Here is a 26,984-nt window from a genome sequence, read left to right on the forward strand (position 1 = left end):
TGCCTGCATCTGTAATTTTCACTCCATGCATCTGAAGTGAGTTTTACCCACGAAAGCCTATGCCCAAATAAATCTGTTTGTCTTTAAGGTGCCACCGGACTCCTCGTTTTTGTGGATACAGACTAACATGGCTCTCTTAACTGCATTGCCTCAGGAACGGGACCTGAGCATCTTTTGACAGCTCATTGTGTAGCTGCCACCAAATAACACAAACAAGATGGTAAAATACATTAGAAACAGGATGGAGAATATGGAAAAATATACCACCATTAGTTAAATCAATGTGGCCTCATCTAGAACACAGTGTGTGGTACCAGGCACTGCATCTCAAAAAGGAGGGTTCAAAGAAGGGGAGAAATGATTAAGGGCTGGGGGAATAAATCAGTGAAGAAACTGAAAAGAACAGGTTTAATTTAGAAAGCAGACAAATAAGAGAGGACATGATAAAAATACATAAAATAATGAATGGTATAGAGAAGACAGATCAGGAGCTTCTGTTCTCCCTGTCTCATAACACAACAGCAAAGGGACTTTCAATGACATTGAAATGTGGCAAATACAAAACCGATCGAAGGAAATTATTTTAATTTACTTTTACACAATACATAAGCTATTGAATTCACTGCTTGGTATGTTGTTGAGGCCAAGAATTTAACTAGATTCAAGAAGGGATTGACATTTATGCAGATAAGAATATTTAGAGAGTTACCGTTGTTAATGCTAATACATTTTGGAAGAGATGAAATCTCATGCTTCCAAGTATAGGCCAATCTCCAACAACAAGGCACTGGGAGATTTCTTACACCTTCCTTTGAAGAACCTGATACTGGCCACTGTCAGACACAGAACAGTGGTCTAGATCAGAGGTTCTCCAACTGTGGTGCCTGGACCCTGGAGAATACTCACATGTAAACTGAGGTGGTGGCCTTGGGGAGAATAGGGTGTAGATGGGAAGGGGCAGTGGGGTGAGAAAAGGGGGTGGGGGGAATTTGGGACATGCAGGGCTGTGGCGGCCAGAGAAAGAGGCGACTTTCCCCAGCTTCAGGGCTGTGGCTGCTGCAGCAGGGGAGAAAGAGCACAGCCATTGCATTAGAAAGGTAAGACTACTGATATTAAAGAGTTGTGTGCTTTTATCTGTAGAACAAAAAAACGTTAATTATTAAGGTTTTTTTATATAGCACTTTTATCCAAAGCACTTTACAATAGTTAGCTAATGGTACAGACAACATTTGGAAAGATCATTAAGTGGACTGTAAAGACCCTCAGCAATTTTCAAGTAGTCCACGGAAAAAAAAGTTTGAGAACCACTGGTCTAGATGGATTATGTGTCTGATCCAGTGTGGCAGATCTTCTGTTCCCATCTTCCCTATTCCATTTCTCAGTTTAAAAGGCTCTTTTGCTAACACACAGCACTGCCAGATCTAGCATGAAGTACTACTGGATATTGTAGGGGGAGCCAAAGAAGTGCTCAGCTACTATGCTAATTGACAGGTGCTGTGTAAGGAGACACAGATGGTCTAAGATTTCCTTCATATGGTGGTCTGAGGTAACTAACACCTGAGGGTGTCTACACCACAGCTGGGACTCAGCCTCCTAGGCCAGACAGACAGACAGACTTGCACTAGCTCAGCTCAAGTTAGAGCACTCAAAATAGCAGTATGGATATTTCAGAGTAGCAGCCGTGTTAGTCTGTATCCACAAAAAGAAAAGGAGGACTTGTGGCACCTTAGAGACTAAAATTTATTTGAGCATAAGCTTTCATGAGCTACAGCTCACTTCATCAGATCCGATGTAGCTCACGAAAGCTTATGCTCAAATAAATTTGTTAGTCTCTAAGGTGCCACAAGTCCTCCTTTTCTTAGTATGGATATTGTGGCACTGCTTGCAGCTCAGGCTAACGACCTGAGTTCAGACACAGGAGATCGAGTGGGTTCAAGTTGGGGTGGCTAGCCCAAGCTACTGCATGTGCCACAATGTGCATACAGCTATTTTTAGCATGCTAGCTAAAGCCAAGCTAGCGCAAGTCTGTCTTCCCAGGCTTGGAGGTTTGCTCCCAGATGCAGTGTAGACACACCCTTTAGCAGTTTTCTGATGGGATTTGACCGTGGAATCCTAAGGAAAGGAGAGACCCTAAGACCTTACTGTCACTTTGTTCTCAAAAGGAAGACTAAAGAGGTCATGTTTCTCAAACAGCAGATTGGATACTCTGGCCTAAATTTCTTAGGATGGGCCAAGAGGTCTGAAATCAAGAGTGTAAGAAAGACAAAACTGTTTAACTGACCTAACCACAACTCTCAAAGAATGCTTGGAGAAATGCTCTTAAAATTGGTTTCGCTTCTCTATATTGCTCCTTCAGGAGGTGGTCCAAGAAGGAGATTCCTACTCCAGGAATACAATTTACTTGAACAATTGCCTCCTCACGGTTAGCAATCTGAATGGTTAGAACAGCATAAAAATATGCCTTGCAATGAAGGAAACCCAATTTTTTTGGTCCTTCTGAAGCTGTCACATAGGAAGAACTGCTAATTTTGGTCTTTTTTAATGTAGAAGAGTCTGCAGGCACCAATGCAGGCCAGATGAAAAATCTGAATTCCTGCTTTAGCACATGGTATTAGTGTGATGGTGTGGTTAAGCGTCATGATGGCAGCAGTCTAGAATTTGGAAAGAAGTGTATCATTCACAGCCAAAGTGATCTTGTTTTAGGATTTTCCTGATTTAGCGTTTTTGGTCTTGTGAAGAAATATAGTTGAGCAAACTTTAATGTTTTGTGTGATATTGTATAGAATTCTAGAGCTAATGAAACAGAAAAAAAGGTAGAGCAGCTGCATACTGCAGATGAACAGAGCCATGGTTCTGAAGCCAACTACTTACAAAAGTAGAAGTAGAAGTATGGGTGTTTAGGACTACTGTCCCTTACATAACTTGCACCAAACATTTAGCTGTCTGAACATGCATGAGGCCCCCCAGCAATCACGGCTTTCAAAATAGCCTGCAGCTCACTGAACCAGAGGGACATGCTTCCCAGAATGGGGATCTGTAGAGAACTCTTAGTGGAGAAGCATGGATTTGTTCCCATATTGCTCCTGGGAATAAAGGGGCATATGACAGAAGATACTAGAAAAGCACACATGGGTCCAATAATTTTCAGTGAACCTCCAGATAAGCTATTAAATAGGCTACAGAATAAATGGGAAAAAAATGTCAAAAGTTAGTAGAATATAGGACTATTGGCGCTCTCAGATAAATAGTAATGATTGCCAAATTTGACTGTAGAAAATGTTTATTTTCACCTACTTGGTTGGCAGTTCTGTTCCCTAAATGTAATACAATAGTTTCATATGGAGAGAGAACAGTATCCCACAGCTGGTGACGATATACACTGTAAAAGCTTCTTATAAAAAAGAACCCAAATTCCTCTCAATAGAACCACCATAAATCCACACATAGGACAAAAAACCTTAGACTGCAGGAGGGTAATACTGGTGGAGGACCTTTGGAAGTCACCATTACAGACCAGTCAGTTTAACTTCGGTACCCAGAAAAAGATATTGGAGCAAATAATTAAGCAATCAATTTGCGAACACCTAGAAGATAAGGTGATAAGTAACAGTCAGCATGGATTTGTCACGAACAAATTGTGTCAAACCAACCTAATAGCTTTATTTGGCAGGATAACAAGCCTTGTGGATAGGAGGTAGCAGTAAATGTGGTACTGTATATCTTGACCTTAGTAAGGCTTTTGATATTGTGGGCTTGTCTACACTGGCACTTTACAGCACTGCAACTTTCTCCAACAGGGGTGTTAAAAAACACACCCCTGAGCGCTGCAAGTTTCAGAGCTGTAAAGTGCCACTGCAGACAGTGCACCACCACTGGGAGACGCGCTCTAGTGCTGGTAGCCATTCCCCTAGCTGAGGTGGGTTTTTTTTTTTGAGGTGGGTTTCTAAAAAACAGTTCTCCCAGCCCTATGCCGCAACTACACAAGCCATGTTAAAGCACTGCCATGGCAGCGCTTTAACATTGCCAGTGAAGAGATGCCTTGTCACACATGACCATCTCATAAACAAACTAGGGAAATGCAACCTAGATGGAGCTTGTCAAGGTTCCTTCCCCACTCTGAACTCTAGGGTACAGATGTGAGGACCTGCATGAAAACCTCCTAAGCTTACTTTTACCAGCTTAGGTTAAAACTTCCCCAAGGTACGAACTATTTTACCTTTTGCCCTTGGACTTCCACTGCCACCACCAAATGTCTAACCAGGTTTATTTTTGAGAAAGTGTTGTTTGGAAACGTCTTTCCCCCCAAAATCCTCACCAAAACTTTGTACCCCCTTCCTGGGGAAGGTTTTGATAAAAATCCTCACCAATTTGCATAGGTGAACACAGACGCAAACCCTTGGATCTTAAGAACAATGAAAAAAACATTCAGTTTCTTACAAGAAGAATTTTAATAGAAGAAACAGTAAAAAGAATCACCTCTGTAAAGTCAGGATGGTAAATACCTTACAGGGTAATTAGATTTAAAACAGAGAATCCCTCTAGGCAAAACCTTAAGTTACACAAAGGCACAAAAACAGGAATATCCATTCCATTCAGCACAGTTTATTTTCTCAGCCATTTAAAGAAATCATAATCTAACGCATATCTAGCTAGATTACTTACTAAATTCTAAGACTCCATTCCTGTTCTGTCCCTGGCAAAAGCATCACACAGACAGACCCATACCCTTTGTTTCTCCCCCCTCCAGTTTTGAAAGTATCTTGTCTCCTCATTGGTCATTTTGGTCAGGTGCCAGCGAGGTTATCCTAGCTTCTTAACCCTTTACAGGTGATAGGGTTTTTCCTCTGGCCAGGAGAGATTTTAAAGGTGTTTACCCTTCCCTTTATATTTATGACAGAGCTACTATCAGGTGGATGCATAACTGGTATGAAAACCATTCCCTGAGAGTAGTTATCAGTGGTTCACTGTTAAGCTGGAAGAGCATATCAAGTAGGGTCCCACAGGGATCAGTTCTGGGTCCGGTTGTGTTCAATATCTTCATCAGATTTACATAATGGCATAGAGAGTACACAAAGTTTGTGGACAATATCAAGCTGGGAGGGGTTGCAAGTGCTTTGGAAGATAGGATTCAAATTCAAAATTATCTGGACAAACTGGAGAAATGGTCTGAAGAAAATAGGATGAAATTCAGTAAGGACAAATGCAAAGTACTCCACTTAGGAAGGAACAATCAGTTGCGCACATACAAAACGGAAAATGACGGCCTGGGAAGGAATACTGCAGAAAGGGATCTGGATGTCATAGTGGATCACCAGGTAAATCTCCATCAACAGTGTAACTGTTGCAAAAAAAGCAAACATCATTCTGGGATGTATGAGCAGGAGCATTGTAAGCAAGACACAAGAAGTAATTCTTCTGCTCTACTTCACGCTGATTAGGCCTCACCTAGAATATTGTGTCCAATTCTGTGTGTCATATTTCAGGAAAGGTGTGGACAAATCCGAAAAAGTCCAGAGAAGAGCAATAAAAATGATTAAAGGGCTAGAAAACTTGACCTATGAGGGAAGACTGAAAAAATGGGGTTTGTTTAGTCTGGAAAAGAGAAGCCAGAAGGGACAAAAACAGATTTTAAGTACATAAAAGGTTGTTACAAGGAGGAGGGAGAAAAATTGTTCTCTTTAACCTCTGAGGAAAGGACAAGAAACAATGGGCTTAAATTGCAGCAAGGGCAGTTTAGGTTGGACATTAGGAAAAATTTCCTGCCAGGTTGGTTAAGCACTAGAACTTACCAGGGAGGCTGTGGAATCTCTGTCATTGGAGGTTTTTAAGACCAGGTTAGACAAACACCTATCGGGGATAGTCTAGATAATATTTAGTCCTGCTATGAGTGCAGGGGACTGGACTTGATGACCTCTTGAGGTCCCTTCCAGTCCTATGATTGTACTCTTTTTCTCTAGTTATGTATATGGTTTTACTTTTAGAAAACATTTATTGGCTACTATGCTCTCTACACAAAACTTATGACATCTAAAGAAAAAAATTAGAGAGATAAAACATTCATATATAGGTCTCTGTAGTGCCTCTCTCTGCTCAATAGTAACTTACTCCTTTTGCAAAAGAGAATCTCCATGTATTGTATACAGTGTTGCCAATTTTCCTGATTACATCACAAAAGCCACAACATTTGGTGTTTTTTCTTAAAAGCCTGAGCCTCTGGAGCCTTGTGATTAGATGAGAATCTCAGCTTTCATTAAAAAAGAAAATTTGTATCTTTCATTGTTATGGAGAAAAGCTTGAAAATGCAACCCAACTGTACCTAAGGAGTAAAAAACCAGACTGCAAATAACAAACACAAATTTTATTTAACTTATGATTTTTAAACTAGTCATGATATTTTGGGTCCAATAGACAGCACCTAATCTAGCAGGTACATAAAAAAACTAAAGGTATCTAGGAAGTTTTAAAAAGCAATAAGGGCTGCCACTGTCTGACCAGCTGCCTCTCAAGTGGAAAGCAAGCTGGCTGTGTTGAGGGAGTGGAACCTCCTGTATCCTGAAAGAATGGTGGAGTTGTGTCAGTACTTCATCAGTCTGCACTAGAAAAATCAGGCAAAATAAAGACAAAAAAAAAAAAAAAAAAAAAAGACGCATGAATATCCAGCTGATAGAAAGATCCTTAGTTTTAGAAATGTAATACTGTACTTAATGGTTTTCCATTCATCTACTACAGTGTCATGTCTGTAACGTTACTAATAAAATTTAGTGAAATTGAAGTTAAATAATTACCTGAAAGTCATCATAGGGGAAAAGTAGCATCTCACGTAACACATCATTTAAAATTTGTGTTTTCTTCTGAACAATGACATTTTCGTAGTCTATTGGCTCAATTAGCTTTGGTTTTGCCTAGAAAATGAATAGAAAAGATACTCTTAAATACACTGTGAAAAAATTACAATTCTGTACTCATTTATCTGTATAAAATTGCTGTATAAAAAGCTACCTGAAGTCAGTTGTGTCAAGTATCACAAATTTGCAGCATTCAAAACTAGGAATTTAAAAAAAAATCACATTACACAATACAGTTGAACTATAATGACCAACAATTATACATAAATAAGCTGATTTGTGTAAGAGGTAAGACACAAAAAGTGTCTGGAAAAGGGAGGACAGAGTGGAGACTATGGCAATACACATTGTGGCAATACTCATTTAGGGTATGTTTTCACTAAAGAGTTAGCCTGGACTCTTACCCAGATGTTGCCCTTAACCTGGCTACCAATCACACACAAAAACCTCTGACCTGGGTTTAGTGGTGCTTTAAACCTGTTCTAGGTGGCACCCCTGGTTGGTATAGACTTGAAACCGGGTTGTGCTTTAACCTGGGCTGGTAAACCACCTGCTTTGCAATGCAGATGCAGGCTAATCAACATGGGTGCTGATACTCCTTCAATGCCATCCCACAATTTCGCTGGACCATATTTTCTTTCACTCTACCTACTCCCCTCTTCTGCACTGGAAGACTTCTTCCAGTTTATATACAGCAGTTTGGCATTTAAACCCTACACTGCATGTGGCCTGCTACATTTCTACTGAAATTTCAGAGTACTTGAACAGTGATGCAATCTGAGAAGTCATCCTCTTAGTGCAATGTTAGCTGGCCAGATGCAGACACCAGGGTTCTGGTGTGCCTCTGGATGAGGTAAGCTAAGACCTAAAATTTGAACACATTTATCTGAAATCAGACAATCAGCCAAACCTTGGGTGGATTACTTAATGAGTTTGCTAACTAAGAACACTTCCACATAGGTCCCAGAAACAACAACAAAGTTCTCCAACAATACATTGCATAAAATTCATAGAGTAACCCAGTTCAGGACATTGCAAAGAGACCTGGGATATCCCTCCAGAAGTCTTAGCATCTCACATGGGTAAGTACAGCACCAGTATGGACACAGCCACACATCTGGCACAAACAGGGGTTTGCAGCAGGGATGTGCAACCCAGACTAGATTAACCCAGGCACCAATCACCCAGGTTAACTCTGCAGTGAAGACATCGCCTTAGAATCATATGCAACTTCAAGGGGACACACGCAGTTTTTGCCAAATCCACAGGTTTGATTACAGCTACAGCCACTCTGCCTAGTAATATTATAGTACGCCTGTTACAGAGAATCTATCTTGAGGATTTGGTTTGGTTTTTAAAGAAAGTTAGTATTCAATGGGACCATTAAGTGTTTATAATTAAAGGCTTATCCACATGGAGAGATTGAACAGCACAGCTATAGCAAAATATTTACTCTGCTATAGATATGTTCACGTAACACATATCCCCACCCCAATTAGACACTATACTGGAATAAACTAATTTTTATTCCAGAATGGAGCATTCACACAAGGGAGTTATACCAGTATAGCTAGCTATAGCAATTCCAGTCAATTTCGCAGTGTAGAGACACCCTAATATTTAGTAAGTTTAACTTGGTGCTTTGGGTCAAATGTAGGGTTTTAGAATAATCACGAAGATTAGGCTCCAATCAGAGCACTTCCACATCTGATTCCTACTTAGAAAAGTCTGAGTAGTATTAAAACACATGATAATTAATACTTGATTAATTACTCAGGGGGAAGGATAGCTCAGTGGCTTGAGCATTGCCCTGCGAAAGCCAGGGTTGTGAGTGCAATCCTTGAGGGCGCCATTTAGGGATCTGGGGCAAAAATTGGGGATTGGTCCTGCTTTGAGCAGGGGGTTGAATTAGATGACCTCCTGAGGTCCCTTCCAACCCCGATATTCTATGATTAATATGAAATCTGTAAATTAGTATCTCTGTTGATGCTAAGTTATTCCAGTCTGTTATGCTGAAATGTGAAGCATACTGTTGTTTACATTTTGAAAAGTCTTGTGTGCAATCAAATAATCTAGAAAATGTTGAATGTAACCTCAAATTCTGCAGAACAATGTTAAATTTGGATTGAGATTTAAGATTTCCTTGCATCAGTTAAACTGAAATACCACAGTAATATAACATACAAATAATGGAGACAGTGACAATTACAAAAGTTTTTTCTGCGGACAGCACTTTAATTTGCTAATACTTACTACATGTGCTCAGTAATTTACTCCTTGATTAGACCAACTAAGGTCAACAGAACTAATCTGGAAGTAAATTTCTACTCAACATCAGTACAGATGGCAGAATCTGGCCCTTGCTGAAAAATCAGCTGCATAAAATGGGAATCGCCTATTTCTCTAATTTTTTTCCTTCATCTAATAACCATTTAAAATCCTATATCCTACTATTTACAATACTAAACCTATGAAGTGATTATTGCTGATCATCAAGGTGAGTAAAGGTAGTATGTTGTTTTTTCTTTCAAGAATGAAGCAGATTAGTCAAATTTTGATAATAAATCTCTGTACTTGGAAGGCTTTATCCAGGAAAGGTTACCAGCGTTCACATGCTTAGATTATAAATTACTCAGAAGTTACTTCAGATAGTCTAATATCTACCACATGGTAACATTCCCAGTAAGTAAATATTAGAATATTGGAGGGAGTTCAAAAGGCAACAAAATGATAAATTTGGAAAATAAGACTCATCAGGAGAGATTACATGAATTGGGTATGCTTAGTCAACAGAAAAAGAAAAAGCAATTGTTTACAAATATGTTGGAACAATGATATAACAAATGAGAACTACCTTTTCCTTTCTATTTGTACAGCACAGCATGCTTAGTTCAACAAGACCAGAACAATAATAAAGGAATGCACATGCAATGTACAAGGGAGAGTTTAGTTTAAAAATTAGGGTAAACATTTTAACATACGATAAAGCGACATATATATAAATGTTACTTAAAGTCAAATATTTAAAGTTAGGAAATAGGAAATTTACAGTGACCTGTGGAATCTAATTTTGACACCTTGTGCAGACACTAAATAAGACAGGGGTCACCAGGGAAGTAAGGGGACTATGGGTGCGTAACTGAAGACGGTTTCATTTGCAAATGCACAAGAGAGACAGAATTAAGGCTGCATGACCAACCTTAAGTTTCACATTTCTAAACTTTCAGTATTTGATTTTGCAACTAAAATAATGTTCTTTTAATGTAACGCAATTTCCTAGGTGTGTGTTGTTTGTTGTTAAGGAAAACAAGTAAAAACAACATACACAACCCATCATGCATGGTTCAGGGTTCAAACTTGTCTGATCTTCACCACATCAACACATTTGATTGCTACCACTGAGCTACAAGACTAACTATGCTAGTTAGCAGCAAGAGAGAGCTGTTATTCCAGAATGCAAAACTATGCTCTTAAGTGTTCCCAGCCTCTGTTTGCCAGAAGATGCAAATAGGCATCAGGGGATGGATCACTTGATGATTACCTGTTCGGTTCACTCCCTCTGAAGCACCTCACATTGGCCACAGTTGGAAGTCAGGATACTGGGCTAGGTGGACCACTGGTCTGACCTAGTATGGCCGTTATGTTCTTATACAGTATAAATGGGGACGGACTGCTGGATCCTGATGCTGCATCCACTTGGTTCGCTCTCCTACTTCCTACCCAAAGCTGGGGAAGCTTTCCTGCCCTGTATTGTGCCCCCATGGGGTGGGGGTAACCGCTAGATTAGATGAGGTGCCCAGTTTTGGCTTCTTTCTTGCACAAGCAAGAGAATGGAACAAACCATTTTAAAAAATTTTGCTATTAAAACTGAATGAAATTTCAAGGTGTGAAGAAAAACAAATCACTTCTCTAGCCACCGGATTTCCCCTGCTTATATCAGAACTTGCTGCAAAACAATAAAGGTGCAAGAACGTCCCAAAGAAAAGGACGCAAGACTCTTTTTATAATGGAAAGTGATGGGGAAACTAAATATAGGGGTCATAACCAGGTCCCCTATAACAAGAATATTTTAGCAACGGGAGAAGTTAACAGAACAGTACAATTACTTCCACTAGAGACATTCGAGAATGGACTATACATTCATCTATTACAGATTACTTAGAGGTAATAAAATTAACTGTCATAACTAAGCGGCTTGACTATATTAGTCAGCTTTTCCCCTTCATGTTCCAATTATTTCATTAATACTTCTACATAAAAATATTACAGGAAAAAACAATTTATTGCTATTTTTTTATTCTAAATACACAGCCTTGTTAGGAAAGGATGAGAACATTGCAATAGGGATTGGATGCTGTTTCCCTGGCAGCTGATGTTCCTCTTCATTTTTTTCCTCCTGCCTCTCAAGTAGATGTGGCTGAACCAACTGGCTCAATGGAGGTGGCTTGATTTGTCTCTTTGGGAAGGGTGATCTAGCCCTTGTGACAGTCAATTAAGCAGGTTTTCTGGAGTAAAGTTGTACACCCCAGGGGATCAATAAGGCTGTGGCTGGTATGGGGTAGGAGTAATGCGGTAGAGGGCACATGGGCAGTACCAGGTAGGGTGGTCCCACTGAAGCTCAAACCTCTTTCTACTATGCCTCAGACTTTTCCCTTAAAACGCCTCCATGATTCCTAGTGAGCTAACCAGAGAAAGGACAGATCACAAGTGGGAGAGAGTTTTCTCCTCTTGCTGGACAGAGCAGAAATATATATCCTCTCAGGGAGGTGCAGTCCTATCATATGTACCCTTTGTATAAAGGAGGTAAATACAGAGTAAATAACCTTGCGTACCAGTGACTCCAATGCTGGTGGTTTGGCAATCATCTCTCTTCATTTTTGTAGTAGAGGTGACTCAGGGCTGAGCCCTCCAATAAGTCACTTGGGCACCATATAAAAGGTTTTAGTGACAAGAAACCAAGTGCCAAAGCAGTGGGTATGATGGAGGTAGTCCGTACAGAAGTGGAAAGTACCAACACTACAATAACAGAACACTGAGTTCTGTGGTTCCAGGTACCAAGGCACTTGGTGCCAGGGCTGAAGCAGAGAGATCTGTACCAAGGGCTGATTCAGAGGATACCATATGTGCTGCCTTAGACTTCAGTACCAGGATACCAGAATTGGCCTTCAGGCTTATGAGCCTTACAGGTATTAGCCCAAGATGAGTCATATAGCTGATGACCCTTCAGTGTCTTGCCAGATGCAGAAAAAGGTGACTTGCCCTTGGGCACATCTTTGGCATGGTGCTCTTTTCAGCCCTTTAGATATCAATGCCCACATAGTAGCAGAAAACTGGGACCTCTGAGTGGATGTGGGCCAGGAGTTCAGAGCAGAATCCCAGCTCTCTGGGACAGTGACTGGGAGACACTGAACCAATGTCTGAGGTGGCTTGCATGGACATCTCTAGAAGGAAAACGTTCAGCCTCACTTCCATCGCACTCTGGGTACGCTTGAAGAAAGAGAAATAGAAGGATCATTTCCTTCTCCAAGGAAAAGCGGGCACCAGGATTGAAAGAAAACCATGAAATATTTGTTGCACATATTTACTTCACAAAGTTTTTACCATTCTCAGAAATATACATATTTTGAATATATTGACATTAATGAAGACAAACTTTTTTTTTTGGTTAAAGCATGTATGCTATTCGGGCACAGTGGTGCACGCCTATAATCCCAGCTACGTGGGAGGCTGAGGCTGGCGGATGGCTCAGGGGTTCTGGGCTATGGTGCGCTATGCCGATCGGGTGTCCAGTGCCACTGACAGCCTGGTCAGAGGGTGGCTGAAGGACTGGCTAGAACAACACGAATGATGTGTTGTGATCGGCGCTCTCTCTGTGAGGGCTGATGGACCAATCGATCAAGGTGATGTGTGCTAACTTACAGGCTTCCATAATAACTTCTACCTGTAAGGGTATATCTACACTCAGAAATACTTGTGCTAGTTCACACTGAGCTAGCCATGCTAAACACAAACCTGCCTAGAGCCTGGGAGTACATTCTTGCTGCTTGCCCATACTGCTGTGACTACACTACTGTTTTTAGAATGCTAGCTCAGTGACAACTACTGCAAGTATGCCTACTCAAGCTGGGAATCACAGCCCCAGATCCAAATATAGACATAGTCTAAGTCTTTTAAATACTTTGCACGAGCAGGGGAGGTTTAGAACCTTGTACCAAAAAAACAAGATGAGATACCAAAATGTTAATTAAAACAAATGCATCAAACTAAGAAAGCCACAAAATCATGATTTGTGGTTGAAACGGTCATACTTCACCTTCTTGAGCTACACTATCACTGACAATTTAAACCAAGTTTGAATGTTCAGACTTCAAATAAACTAACCTACACCCACATTAAAATAGAAAATATGAAAGTGAGTGTTTTCTAAAAACAGTGTTCAATGCTTTCCAAAGCAACCCAATTTAAAAAGGTTACATTAAAAGCCAAAAGAGGGAAGCTATATCCAGAATCTTTGAATCTGTTTGCATATGCACTGTTTTATGGGAGATAATTTAGCTATTATGCTAACACACACAGTATGGGTAGCACTGTGTTTTATAAGCACAGAAAAAGGGTAGTTTCCCACACCTATTTTCTTCAGTGCGGCCTGCTTTTCTTTCCATCGTCCCCTTCTTGACCCTGTCTGCCCTACATTTAATCTTCTCCTTCACTTTTTGCAGAAGGCCTATAAACACCAGTCCCCCAATCAAAATATGAAAAAAAGTTTTAGTATATTTAAAGTAAAAAATGTTAGACCAAAAAAATGTCTCTAATAAGATGTGATGAAATCTTTTGCTGGCTGTGCCTTTGTGTTATGGACTACAGATAGGGTGTGGTATTTACTTAGTTGAGATAATTACTAACCATGTACTTCTGCCCAGAAGAATTGCTCATGTTTCTCCCTTTTTGGTCTTGTGCCTCCAGCATGAAATATGAAGGAAAAACTTCTAGCTCTTAAGACACTTTGTGCTCTCAGGCAGCTATAGGGTCTCCTTCTTTGTGAACATTAGCATTGTTCACAATTATTACAGTGTTCTTCACTATTATACTTTTTAGTTCAGGATATCCCTGGAGCTACTTGCACTACAAAAATGAAAAGCTTGTATTGACTGTATCTCTATAGATGAGGGAATCTCTTGCCTTGTAATTCAGATTTCCTGAAAATACATAAGATTTACATCACCCACCCCAATTTCCCCTCTGAGACTGGAGGACTAACTGATGACATGAGGTGTTCTGTGCACACTCTACAAAGAGCCACTTCTCTACTGCAGTTGTTCTGGAATTTACTTTTTGTTGTTGTTGTCTGCATTAACAAAAAAGGAGAAGACTTTAATTTAGTATGTAAGATGTTTGGGGCTAACAAAACATTCTAGTCTCCTTAGGCGTCTGAGGTTACAATATGCTAAGATGGACAGTGCCCTTGAACCAGCCTATAGGCAAAACAAAACAAAATAAAAATAAAATAAAAATATACAATTATAAAAATCTTAAAAGCAAGAAGAGTTTTCCTGCATGGCTTGCACTTGAGAATCTTCGACCAATTTAAGCTCTTCAGGGCAGAGATCTTGGGTGAAATCCTGACCCAACTGAAGTCAACGGGAGTTTTGGCACTGACATAATGGAACCAGGAAAACCACCACTTGTCTTCACATTTGTCAGTAAGGCACATAAATCATAAAACTACAGTGTTTTTCTTTATCTGACTTTTACTGAACTGTCATTTATCCCTCTTTTAAAAGCTATTTGCTAGATTCAGAGATTCCACCTTCCTTACCCCTTGGTTCCTCTTATGGGAAGAATGTGCCTCCATAAAAGGAAAAACGTTCAGATGAAAGGTGGTGAGCCACGGTCCACCATTTTATGGTAAACCAATTTTAATTAGCTTCATTTATTTTTAGATGAGAAGAGAGCCACTGAATAGCATTCAAGAGTAGTAAGAAAGTTTATTTATTGTGAAATACTTATGTGGCTTGTTAGGTATCTAAGTTTTTCGATACCCACTTATTTACTTTTACTACTGTATTTTCAGCGTGAAAGTTGATCTGAGATTGGGAGAAGGAGTTAGGAGGGTAAGAGGCAGCCATACTTAAAAATAACTATCACTGAAGGCTGGTTATTAGAATTATTCAGAAAATTTTTCCTCTTTAAATATGTACACATATAAATCGGCTAAATTATCAGAATCAGATACAAAATTTCCAAATTGGGAAATTATTGTATTCCTAGTTTGTAATGAATTAAATAGAAATGTAACGAAGTTTTCAATTTAACCTGCAACAAGTTGCAAACCCTCCACTCCCTCCCAAAATCGGAAGCTGTAAGACACTGTCAAGATAAAAGCCTGGACAGTGTGCACAGCTCCTGAAATAAGTTTTCTGTTTAAAAAAAAGTTAACTTTAGAAAAAATCCTGAAGAAAAGTTGCACATGTTGTAAAAGAAATTGGTTACACTTAAGTACGATTTTGATTACTATTGCTATTCACTTTTTTTAGTTTTGGCTAATTTAGCGCCTTGTTACTTCCTGTACATTAACTTCTGTAGATTTGATTTGATACTGCGTATATTTGAGCAAAAATAGGTTTCCCTTAGCAATATCCCAAACAAGTTTTAAATGTCAATCTTTTTAAAAATAATTTGATTTATTGATCACATCCTGTATTCTCCCATAACCATACCTAAAAGAAGTGCTTACTATACTACTGCTATATGCAATCCAGATGTAAACCATCAACAGAACAGACAGGAAGCAATACAAGAGTATTTCATTATACTTTTGAAAAAAATATACCAGTTAGAGTTATTTTATCAATTTATTTCAATTTAAACTAAAAACCAGAATCCCTAGGCATACTGTTTATCTAAGAGCTAGTCTACACTGAAAGCACTAAAGTGGCGTTTGAATTTTTAGACTCAGTTCTGAATGATCAGATAGATTACAAAACATTATGCTTTTATTAAATACAAATGGACGTTTAGTAGATTGCCAGTGCTCATTTAACAAGGGAACGGTGACCTCTCAGATCACAAACATTTTGATAAAATAGATTTAAGATATCCTGCACTACTGTCACACGTATCTGAATGTGGATAAACTTCTGCTTCCAATACGTCTTATCTTCTTCCCTTCAAATACAAAAACAATATCCTGTTAAATCCCAAATTCTCTTGTCAGCGTAAAGGCTGTTAAAAGCAGGGGGATTGGACTTGGGCAATATCCCTTTAACAGATCAGTACTAAAGAGAGGGTATTGTAAGGATATTACTACATCCCTCACGTGCATTTTGAGACAGAAGGCAGAGAGACAGCCTCTAAGAATTATAATCTCTCAGAAAAGACAAGGTGAGAGCTTGTCTCTCTCACTAACAGAAGTTGGCCCAATAAAATACATTTCCTCACCCACCTTCTCTCTCTCTAATATCCTGCGACTGTCACAGCTACAGCACTGCATGCAATCTCTCAGAAATACCACAGTCTGATTCTTTTTTTATGTTAAAGAACAGTCATTACATTGGGTATCTTGATCTGAGCTATGTTTTTTGGTCAGATTTTTAGGGAAATAAGCGATCATAATTAAAAGAAGCAAAACATGTAAAACAAAATCAAGAGTCACTTGAATTGTCTACACATAACTAACAATATGCAAATTCTCCACCATATTCACTGTACTGATTGTATGTATTACCACATCCCCTACCCTTCTTCTGTTTGTGTTTTTAAATTTGTAAGCCTATGAGGGCAGGGAATTTTTCCTGTGTTTGTACAGCACCCAGCACTGTGGGTTTTCATTCCTGATTGGGGATTTCGGATACTATCAATATTTACTATTAATACCCAAAACATACCAATACTTTCCCATGGGCTGTATCATGCCTTTAGTTTTTAAGCATAAAAGCCAAAAGGTATGACATGATATGATATTTTTAGTGGACACAAGAACAATGCCACTTCAAAATTGGAGTCACCATATCAGAGCATTCTTTTGTAAACTCATCCAGGCCTTATAAGTAAGGCCTTATCAAAAATCGGTCCATTTTGGTCAATTTTACAGTCATAGGATTTAAAAAATCATAAATTTCATGATTTCAGCTATTTAAATCTGAAATCTCACAGTGTTGTAATTTGCGGGGTCCTAAACCATAAAAGGAGTTGTGGGGGGTTACAAGGTTATTGTAGGAGGGGCTGCAGTACTGCTACCCTTACTTCTGCACAGTTGCTGGTGGCAGCACTGCCTTCAGGGCTGGGCAGCTGGAGGCTGCTGGCCGTGAGCCCAGCTCTGAAGGCAGAGCCGCCGCCAGCATGAGCGCAGAAGTAAGGATGGCATGGTAGGGTATTGCCACCCTTACTTCTGTGCTGCTGCCTGGAGAGCTGGTCCCTCAGTCAGCAGCTGCCACTCTCTGGCCGCCCAGCTCTGAAGGCAGCAGTGCAGAAGTAAGTGTGGCATGTTATGGTACTGCCACCCTTACTTCTGTGCTGCTGTTGGCAGGGCGCTGCCTTCAGAACTGGGCACCTGGCCAACAGCTGCCACTCTCCAGCTGCCTAGCTCTGAAGGCAGTTCGGAAGTAAGGGTGGCAATACCACAATCCCCCAAAAATAATCTTGCAACCCCGCCCCTGCAACTCCCTTTTGGGTCAGGACCCCCAGTTTGAGAAACATTGGTCTCCCCTGTGAAATCTGTAGCACGGGCAAAAGCACACAAAAGGCCACATTTCACAGGGGAGACCAGTTTTCACAGTCTGTGACGCATTTTTCATGGCCGTAAATTGGTAGGGCCCTACTTATAAGAGGTCTTTTCCCTGAGAAAGTGAAAGATCTCAGGACTTTGGGGGAATTAAAACTGACCACGGAAAAAATTTCTGGAGGAATTAAAAGGGGCAGAGTTCCTCTACTAGAGGCCATAAGACTTCTGAACTGCACCGAAAAGTCTGGCTGGGTACTGTACTGATCTTAGTACAAAAAGTAAGAGTGAAGTCAGAGTGAGTTATAGAATAAGAAATCTATCATTTTAAATATATATTTTTCTACTATAGTTTTACATTTTGCTGTTTCCCTTTTTCCTTGTTCTAAGAAAAAGCTCTGCCACTCTAAGACAACATCTCTTTAGAAGAATCCAGCACTTTCACAGGCTATTGCAACTTATCCAAACAGCAGCAATTGTTGCCATTTAAGATTTTCAGACAACTCAAAGATAAAAAAAACACGTTTGTGCCTCCTCAGATATTTGCTTGGTGTGCATGGGATGGGCAGTGACATTGGACTGTGTGTACATGAGCTGTGTGTGAGGGGGAGAGATGAGTATGTGAATAAATTCTGTACCCAGAATAGAATGGTGCAATCAGTACCACTGCTGAAGACCATATAGGGAACCACCCAACCTGAATCCAGGTAGGATTTAGAGAGGAAAATGGCTGTTGGGGACAGCTTTAGGGAGAAGGTAAGAGAAGGGATAGGTGTATGAGGGGCGTTAAACTAATAACAAAAGGGGAGAATTAAAAAGACATGAGCACTCCAGCACAAAATCAGTATGTTGAGAAGAAAATTAATAAAGGAACCAAACAACATGAAGAGGACAAATTCTTTAATTGCCTATACACCAGTGGTAGCAGCCTGGGTAACAAACAAGAGGAACTGGAATTGTTCATTTATCAGCACAAATTCAAAATGTAGCTGGTATTACTGAAACCTGGTGAGATGGTTCACAAGATTGGAATGTTAAAAATCAATTATTACAACCTATTTAGGACAGGTCAAGTGGAAAAAAGCAGAAGGAGAGTAGCATTCTATGCTAAAAATGCCATTACGTGTTTGAGTAATTGAACTCAGAAGAAAATGATCTTGAAAGCTTATGGATCAATGTCCTAACAGATAAAGCACAACATGGAGTATTAGTTGGTGTCTGCTACAGACCACCAAATCTCACTGGTGAACAGGATGACCAGCTCCATAATGTGTAAGAAAAAAGCTGCATGATCATGGAGGAGTTCAATTTGAGTAACACATGCTGGAGGTCTCTTGCTGCTTGTACTAAAACATCCTTGGCATTTTTAAATATTATAAATAATTCCCTAACTGAAAGAGTGTCATAACCAGAGGGGAATTCTACATTAGACCTGGTCTTGACAGACAAAGAAACTGATCACAGAACTAGAAATTAATTGTAACTTAGGTACAAGTCATCATGCCTTGATCACATTTATAATGTGCAAACAGAATGATGACCAAACCAGCCATATAGATAGATAGATATATACACACACACACACACACACACACACAGTGCTTTAAAAGGACCAATTTCACAAAACTGAAAACAATTATGAGCTAAATCAGGTGGGAGGAAGAATTTCATCAGAAAAAAAGTGAATAACCAGGAATTTAAGAACATTTTACTAGATGCCCAATAAGCCACAATCAAAGAAGGAGGTTTGATTAAAAAAATTAACCTGGATTAGAGGGAAGTGAAAGCAGTTATAATCTATATTATATTTAAAATTTTAACAAATGAAAGAAAGGGGAAATTGATAGTAATGAATATAAAAGTCAGAAGCTGGGATTTGTAGAAAACTAGTAAGAGAAGCAAAGAGACAGAAGGAAAAGTGTAGGGTCAGCAGAGTTAAAAACAGTAATGAATTTTTAAAATATATTAGGAACAAAGATTCCTGACAATGGCATTGGTCCACTACTAAATGGAAATGGTAGAATTATTATTAATAAATTATAAAAAGGCAGCAGTGTGCAATTAATATTTCTGTTCTGTATTTAGCAAAAACAGATGATGTAGTCTCATCAGGATAACACTCTTTCCATCCCACTAGTATCTCAGGAAGAGATTAAACAGCAGCTACTAAAGAAAGTGATATTTAAAATCAGCAGATCCAGATAACTTGCATCCAAGAGTTTTAAGAGAGCTGGCTGAGAAGCTTGGTGAACCATTAATGTTGATTTTCATTAAGTCCTGGAATACTGGGGAAGTTCCAGAAGATTGGAAGAAAGCTAATGTTGTGCCAGTATTTTAAAAGGGTAAACGAGATGACCTGGGTTATTACAGGCCTCTCAGTCTGATGCCAATCCTGAGCAAGATAATGGAACAGCTAATATAGGACTTATTTAATGCCAATCAACATGGAACAATCAACATCTATTTATGGAAAATAGAACCTGTTAATTTGTTGTTGGGTTTTTTTAAATGAGATTACAAGTTTGGTTGATAAAAAGGTAATATTGTTGATGTAACAGACTTCTGTAAGGCATTTGACTTGGTGCCACATTACATTTAGATTAAACTCTAGGATGCTGAAATCAAGATGGCACACATTACATGGATTAAATGCTGGCTGCCTGATAGGCTTCAAAATGTAACTGTAAACAGGGAATCATCATCAGGTGGATGTGTTTCCAGTGGAGTCCTGTAGGGCTCAATTGTTGGCCCTACTCTAACATTTTTATCAGCGACCTAGAAGAAAACAAAATCATCACTGATGAAGTTTGCAAATGACACAAAAAATGGGGGAGTGGTAAATAATGAGGAGGACATGCCACTGATACAAGAAAATGCATATATCTAGGAACAAAGAATGTAAGTCATTACATACAGGATCGGGGACACTATTGGGGAAAGCAGTGACTCTAAAAAAAGATCTGGGGGTCCTGGTGGATGAGCAGCTGAACATGAGCTCCCAGTGCACCACCTGTGGCTCATGTGATTCTTGGATGAATAAATACGGGAATCAAGTAGTAGTACAGAGATTATTTGACCTCTATATTAGGCATTGGTGTGACCACGGTTGAAATACTGTGTCCAGTTCTGGTGTTCACAATTCAAGATGGATCTTGAAAAGCAGGAGTAGGTTCAGAGAAACGAGTCTTAGCTTCCTTATTTAGAACTGAGTCTTTTGTTTTATTCTGCACAAACATTGTTTTAATACCCTCCCAAAACATTCATGGGAAAAGAAAAAAAACCATAATATCCCCTGTGAACTATAGCTGTATCAACACAGCTTGCACTAGTTGAGTGCTGTCCCGACAGAAAGAAGCACACTTTTGTTTTGTTAACGAGAGAGAGAGAGAGCTTGCTAAATAGAACAAAAAACCCAGTTCTAAATAAGGAAGCTAAACATTCCAAAGGGGGGCAAGAAAGCCACACAAACACATTAGCTCACATTGCTAAGATAAAGATCTGGACCAAAATTAGAATATACCCCGCATAAATAAGTTTAAATAATGGCTTCCCTGAATAAAAAAATGATTTAGAGAAGTGGGCTTTGCTTGCATTATATTTTCTTACTAGCAGACACTACCTATAGGGACAGATTAGACTTCCAACGATATATAAAATGGAATTCTCCTAATAAAGACACATTACAAGAAAGGTTCTTATATATGCATGGGCAAAAAAAAAAAAAAAGTTTTTCAACTTGGTGTTTAAACCAGTTAGGCTGCTTTTTTTAGGTGCCTTCGTTTTCAGAGGGGTTGAATACCCACCAGGGCCGGCTCTAGGTATTTTGCCGCCCCAAGCAAAAAAATATTTGGCTGCCCCCCACCCCAGCCCTGAGCTCCCTCCCGCACCCCCTGCCGCCCCAATGCTGGGCTCCCCCGCACCAGTGCTGACTCCGCCCGCTCCCCCCTCGCTTCCAGCCGGTCCGGCGCTGGCAGGGTCGGGGTAAGCAGCGGGGCTCCCGGGCAGCGCCTCAGCTCAGGGTCCCTCCAGCTGGGGCTTCCACCTCCAGGACTGGCCGGGACCTGGGAGGGCAGAGCGGGGGATCACCCCGGCAGGGGGCTAAGGAGCCAGGGCAGGGCAGCCCCAGAGGGAGCAGAGCCCCGGAGAGCTGAATGTGGGCCCCACACGGCAGTGCCCTGGGCACAGGTCCCCTCTATGGGCCTGCTGCTGCTCCTGGCCGCCCTGCCGCAGCCCCTGGGCAGCTCGGGCTGCTTCGCCCAGCCCCAGCTGCGGCGCTGGGGGGCAGCTCCTTGAACCCTGCGGGGCAGCCCCCAGCTCGAATATCCCAGTCCTTTTGGGAAAAAAAAAAAAAAAGAAAAAAAAAATGATTGCCCGATTGCCACCCCTGAAAATGTGCTTCCCCAAGCACGTGCTTGGCTTGCTGCTGCCTAGAGCCAGCCCTGATACCTACAGGTGTGAAAGCAAATGAAATTAAGACCACTTATTTAGGTTCTCCAATTGTGGATTTTGTCACCCAAATTTGAAAATTTTGGCCAGGCATTTTAAAAATTATTTGCTAATAAGCCACACAATTAACACCTCATGGATCTAATTTGCCAGTACCAATCAAGCAGTGGCTCTCAACCTTTCCAGACTACTGTACCCCTTTCAGGAGTCTGATTTGTCTTCCATACCCCAAATTTCACCTGACTTAAAAACTACTTGCTTACAAAATCAGACGTAAAAATACAGAAGTGTCAAAGCACACTTACTGAAAAATTGCTTGCTTTCTCATTTTTACCATATTATTAAAAAATCAATTGGAATATAAATATTGTACTTACATTTCAGTGTATAGTATATAGAGCAGTATAAACAAGTCATCGTCTGTATGAAATTTTAGTTTGTACTGACTTTGTTGGTGCTTTTTACGTAGCCTGCTGTAAAACTAGGCAAATATCTAGATGAGTTCATGTACCCCATGGAAGACATCAGTTGAGCACTCATTTTTAATAACCAAGTATAAATGTATTGTTTACTAGCTTAACAATCCCCTTGACTAATATCTGAAAAGGTTAATTGTTTTAGCTGAAGTGTGTTGGAGGATTTCTTGCAGCTCACTTGCAAAAATACTATGCTTTCTTATGTATTATAAAAATTCCAGCAGAAGCATACAACCCACACAACAATACAGAATAAACTCCTTTCTGAAATTCCTCCCTCAGAAAATACACAAACTATTCACTTTTCCTCACTGAGGATCATTTAGCAAGTAAGATTTTAAAAATCCTCTATGCGACACAGGTTGAAAAGTAACCTTAAACTAAGGATACCTGAATAGACTAGACTAATCTCAAAAATAATTTAATTAAGACAAATCCTGATGTCTGTTATATATATATATATATATACACACACACATACATACACACACACACACACACACACACACACAATATATTTAAGGAACAATTCAGAAAAATCTCTAAAATTTAAAAAACACACTGCCAACTAAAAATACATTTAGTGTAGTGTATTGCTTATATATTTCACAAATTAAGTTCGCACCTCTTTTTAAAGAGGTGTATGACAACTTTAGACCAACTAAATACAAAACAGACAGTTAGGAAGTAATAAGCCAGGAAACAAAAACAAAAATAATGAATATTTTGCCAAAGGAGTCTCATGGAAACCAAAGCTGCATATATAAAACAAACACTCATGTGCTCATTAAAAAGAATCAAAGAGAACTGATCTGAAAATGCATATATCAGCAGCAGCAAAAAGTGAATGTTGAAATCTGACTCACTAGTGGAACCTAGTTTCAGAGTAGCAGCCGTGTTAGTCTGTATCCGCAAAAAGAAAAGGAGTACTTGTGGCTCCTTAAAGACTGACAAATTTATTTGAGCATAAGCTTTCGTGAGCTACAGCTCACTTCATCGGATGCAACCTAGAAGCTTCCCAGAAAGAATGAGAACTAAGAACAGTTGGGGAACATATCTCTTATCTACACAATTCTTACCAGCACTTCTACTGGACCGTCCACCTCTACTTCACATGGAGCTGCATCCTTGTATCGTTGGGGAGACTCGATAACAAGCTCTTTTTTAACACTTCTAGTGTTTGCTCTTGCCTGCATTCTTAGCCAGAAAACAACTCAAAAAAATCTGAGAAATTCTGGTTTTTAGCATCAAAATAAACAGCGTGCCAGCAATTCAGAGAAAACAAAAGCTTTTTCCAGGCAGAAGCTGCAGAAAGTACCAACTAGTTTAACTACTATGCTGCAGTTTGCTAAGTCTGTCATGAGGGAATGCATGACAAACGAAGCCCAGCCTCTAAAGGGTGTACCCTTCCTCAGGAAAAAAAAGGTGGATCCATTTCAATGCCACTGGAACACACCAAAAATGGTGCAATACAGAATGTTCCTTACTATGATAACTGTGCATAATACTCACAAAATAATGAACACCTACAGTATTTAAGAAAAATATTTAAGAGTATATGTTTTTGTTCTACAATACATATTTTCACTGCAGTTTGGAACTCTTCAGAAAGGCAGAATTCCAAGTATTATTCTTCCCAGATTATTCTTCTGCTCCATCTTTTGAGATTTTCATTAACGCCCAGCAGCTAATTGAGTATTAGAGGCAATGCTATTCCACTCAGCAGGGGTATTTCTACGTAATACGGACACCATTTTTTCATTCGAATGTTTCTTAAGCCAAGATTTAAGATGGCTTTTCCTAATTTCACGATGTCCTCTCTATAAAACCTTAAATACTCTTCAAAAATGATAATCAGGTTGCAGAGCCTGCTTTCTATTTTTGCTTTAAATTCCAAGCATGCTGGTAGTCCTCTCTCTTCCTTCTATGCCATTACTCTCATCCCACAATTTAGGCCTAATTACCAAAATTCATCATCATAATTGGGAAAGAAAGAGATAGATAGTTTTCTTCCTCTTCCTTCATCACCTTTCAGACATCCAACCCTACAAAAAACTATTGCTTCCCTTGATTCCCTTCCCTTTCCTGTTTGGGCTGGTCTTCCCACACTTGATCCCTGCACGACTGCCACTGTCAACTCCTTTTCTCCTTTGAAACCTTCCCAAATCTCTGAGATCTATCATTGTCAAGCCTCTTTTAATAAAGCACCTTCTTCTCAACTCTGGCACTCCCACCCCATCTTTCAACTCTCTCAGTGAAGCATCTGGAAAAAGGCAGTCTCATCTCTCCAACCATGTTTTACGCAATATTATTCACTCACTCTCATTTTGCCTATAGCACAGAAATGGCAGTTTTATGTAGTGAATGTTCTTTCTGCTGAAGAGTAGTTAATTCCTTTTATTTCAGTTGTGCCTTCAACACTGAAGTTCACTTCATTCTTCTGAACCACATTCCAGATCCATACAAATTTCTCTCTCTAGGTCTTCTTCTACACCAAGATCCCTCCTCTAAGCAGTTCCATAAGGATCGTCATCTTAGCACTCCACTCTTCCTCTCATCTTTACCACCAAAACTGAAAACTTAGGTTACTAGCTCCACCTGTAATACAAACACTTTTCATTGTAAGTTCCAGTTTTCAGTTTCTTATAAAACTTTGCCAAACTTTAGCCATTCTGGCTGAAGTTTTCCACGCATAGTTTCTGCCTCAGGCTGCAATTTTTTAGGACATTTTCTGCAAAAATGGTTTGGCCATTTCCAAAAACGATTAAGGAAAAATGTGGTTTTGCCCATATTAAAAGCAAAGTCAACCATTAAGTTGAAAAGCTTTAACATCTCCAGGGTTTGGAGCAGTGTCTTGAAATTCAGCAAGGGGGTTGATTTTCTGTCGGGGATTTCCCACTCCCTTCTCCCCGCTTCCTGTGAAAAACCAGCCAACCAGCCAAATTATAAGCCTTTGAAAATGTCAGCTAAATTCTTAGAAGATTCCAACTGTAGTGGGCATTCTCCAGCCCAGGGCAGATGAACTTTCCCTCAATTGCTCCTCCTGCCTGCGGCAAGCCACTGTGACACCAGACACTAGAACTGAGATGATCTAGTGATTGTACAACCAGACTGAAACCTTTTCCACTGAGCTGTGAAACACTTCCTCATGGACTCCTTTCTACTATTGTTAAGGACAGTCTGAACCATTTCTGAATATGCGGCCTCTAGGTTCAATGCCCATCCAAAAATCATGCTTTCAGATGGAGAGAAGTTGGACTGGGATGCTTGACACTGCATCTCTCCTTCATCAGTCGGTCTAGGATGGATGGTCTGTAAGCTGAAGTATCAGTGTGTTGACAACTGGAGGAGGCTTGGGAACCAGAAATGTCTGGGCCATCTGGAAGCAATCAGAATGACCACTACACCATCCTGCTTGATCTTTCTCAGAACCCAAAATAAGAGGACAATGGGGAGAAAGGCATATATCATTTGACCTGACCAGTGAACCAGAAGGGCATCTCTTGAAGTTATAGTTTAAGGCCAGCAGGGACCACTAGATCATCTAAGTCAGACCTCCTGTATATCACAGGCCACTAACACCACCCAGCACCTCTACACTAAACCCAACAACTGAAACTAGACCAAAATATTACAGTCCACAAGAGACTAGACCATTATGTATCACTAGCAGAGATTAGGCAGGACCATGGTACAATAAAGCGCAAGGCTCTTCAATTGCAAGGAAGTTGTATACCTACATAATCCTGGCAAGTGTCCTATACCCACACACTGTAGAGGAAGATGAAAAAAACCCAAGGTCACAGCCAATCTGACCTGAAGGAAAATGGTTTCCCAATCTCACATATGGTGATCAGTTAGATCATGAGCATATAAACAATAACCAGCCAGCACAACACCTGAAAGAGAATGCTCGGTGCCACTTCAGAGCACTAGCCCTCTCTGTCCAAAGTCCCACCTCCACCCATAGTCATCCCTGAATCTTCAGAGGAAGGAGATTTAAAATAAATAAATAAAAATCAGAATACACTTGTAGCCTATAGGACTAACCTGCTTGCTTGCATATATCTATCTATATATCTATCTATATATATAGATAGATATATAGATATAGATATATATAATCTTTTCTTATAGTTTATGTATTTGATGTATTGTAATAATTTTTAATATAAATCTATATACCTAAGTTTGGCTGTAATGTAAGGGACGTACAGGCCAAAAACCCTTATGTTAAGCTAATGCAAAGTTAGCATATCTATATTAAGATCTTTTACCCAGAAAGTAAAGTTGACCTATATCTTGTTACCTAAATAGATAAGCACCCACGCATATGTCTAAGACCTTTTATCTAGACCAATAGACCATGAAGCATAGAATAGGGAGTTTTTCAATTTCGTACCCACAGACTTAACAGGCACACCACAAGGAAACTTATGTGAATATATAAGTCATCAATACGCACAAACATACTAGCCCAGGGGTCTCAAACTCAAATCA

General features: G+C 39.8%; 1 protein-coding gene across 14 annotated transcripts in view; it reads right to left on the minus strand.

The window, feature by feature from the left end:
• The window catches only part of DOCK9 (dedicator of cytokinesis 9), a 328,156-nt gene that overhangs the window by 223,958 nt on the left and 77,214 nt on the right, over positions 1 to 26,984 (minus strand). For 11 of the 14 annotated variants that reach the window (XM_074962965.1, XM_074962958.1, XM_074962984.1 and 8 more), the window contains exon 2: positions 6,786 to 6,902. In XM_074962965.1, coding sequence (XP_074819066.1) covers positions 6,786 to 6,902 — 117 coding nt within the window. Of the gene's footprint in view, positions 1 to 6,785; positions 6,903 to 23,563; positions 23,696 to 26,984 lie in introns of those variants that run through there. The other 3 variants (XM_074962962.1, XM_074962937.1, XM_074962927.1) reach the window with 1 other exon arrangement.

This window comes from Natator depressus, chromosome 1, assembly GCF_965152275.1.
Source record: "Natator depressus isolate rNatDep1 chromosome 1, rNatDep2.hap1, whole genome shotgun sequence".
Lineage (NCBI taxonomy): Eukaryota > Metazoa > Chordata > Testudines > Cheloniidae > Natator > Natator depressus.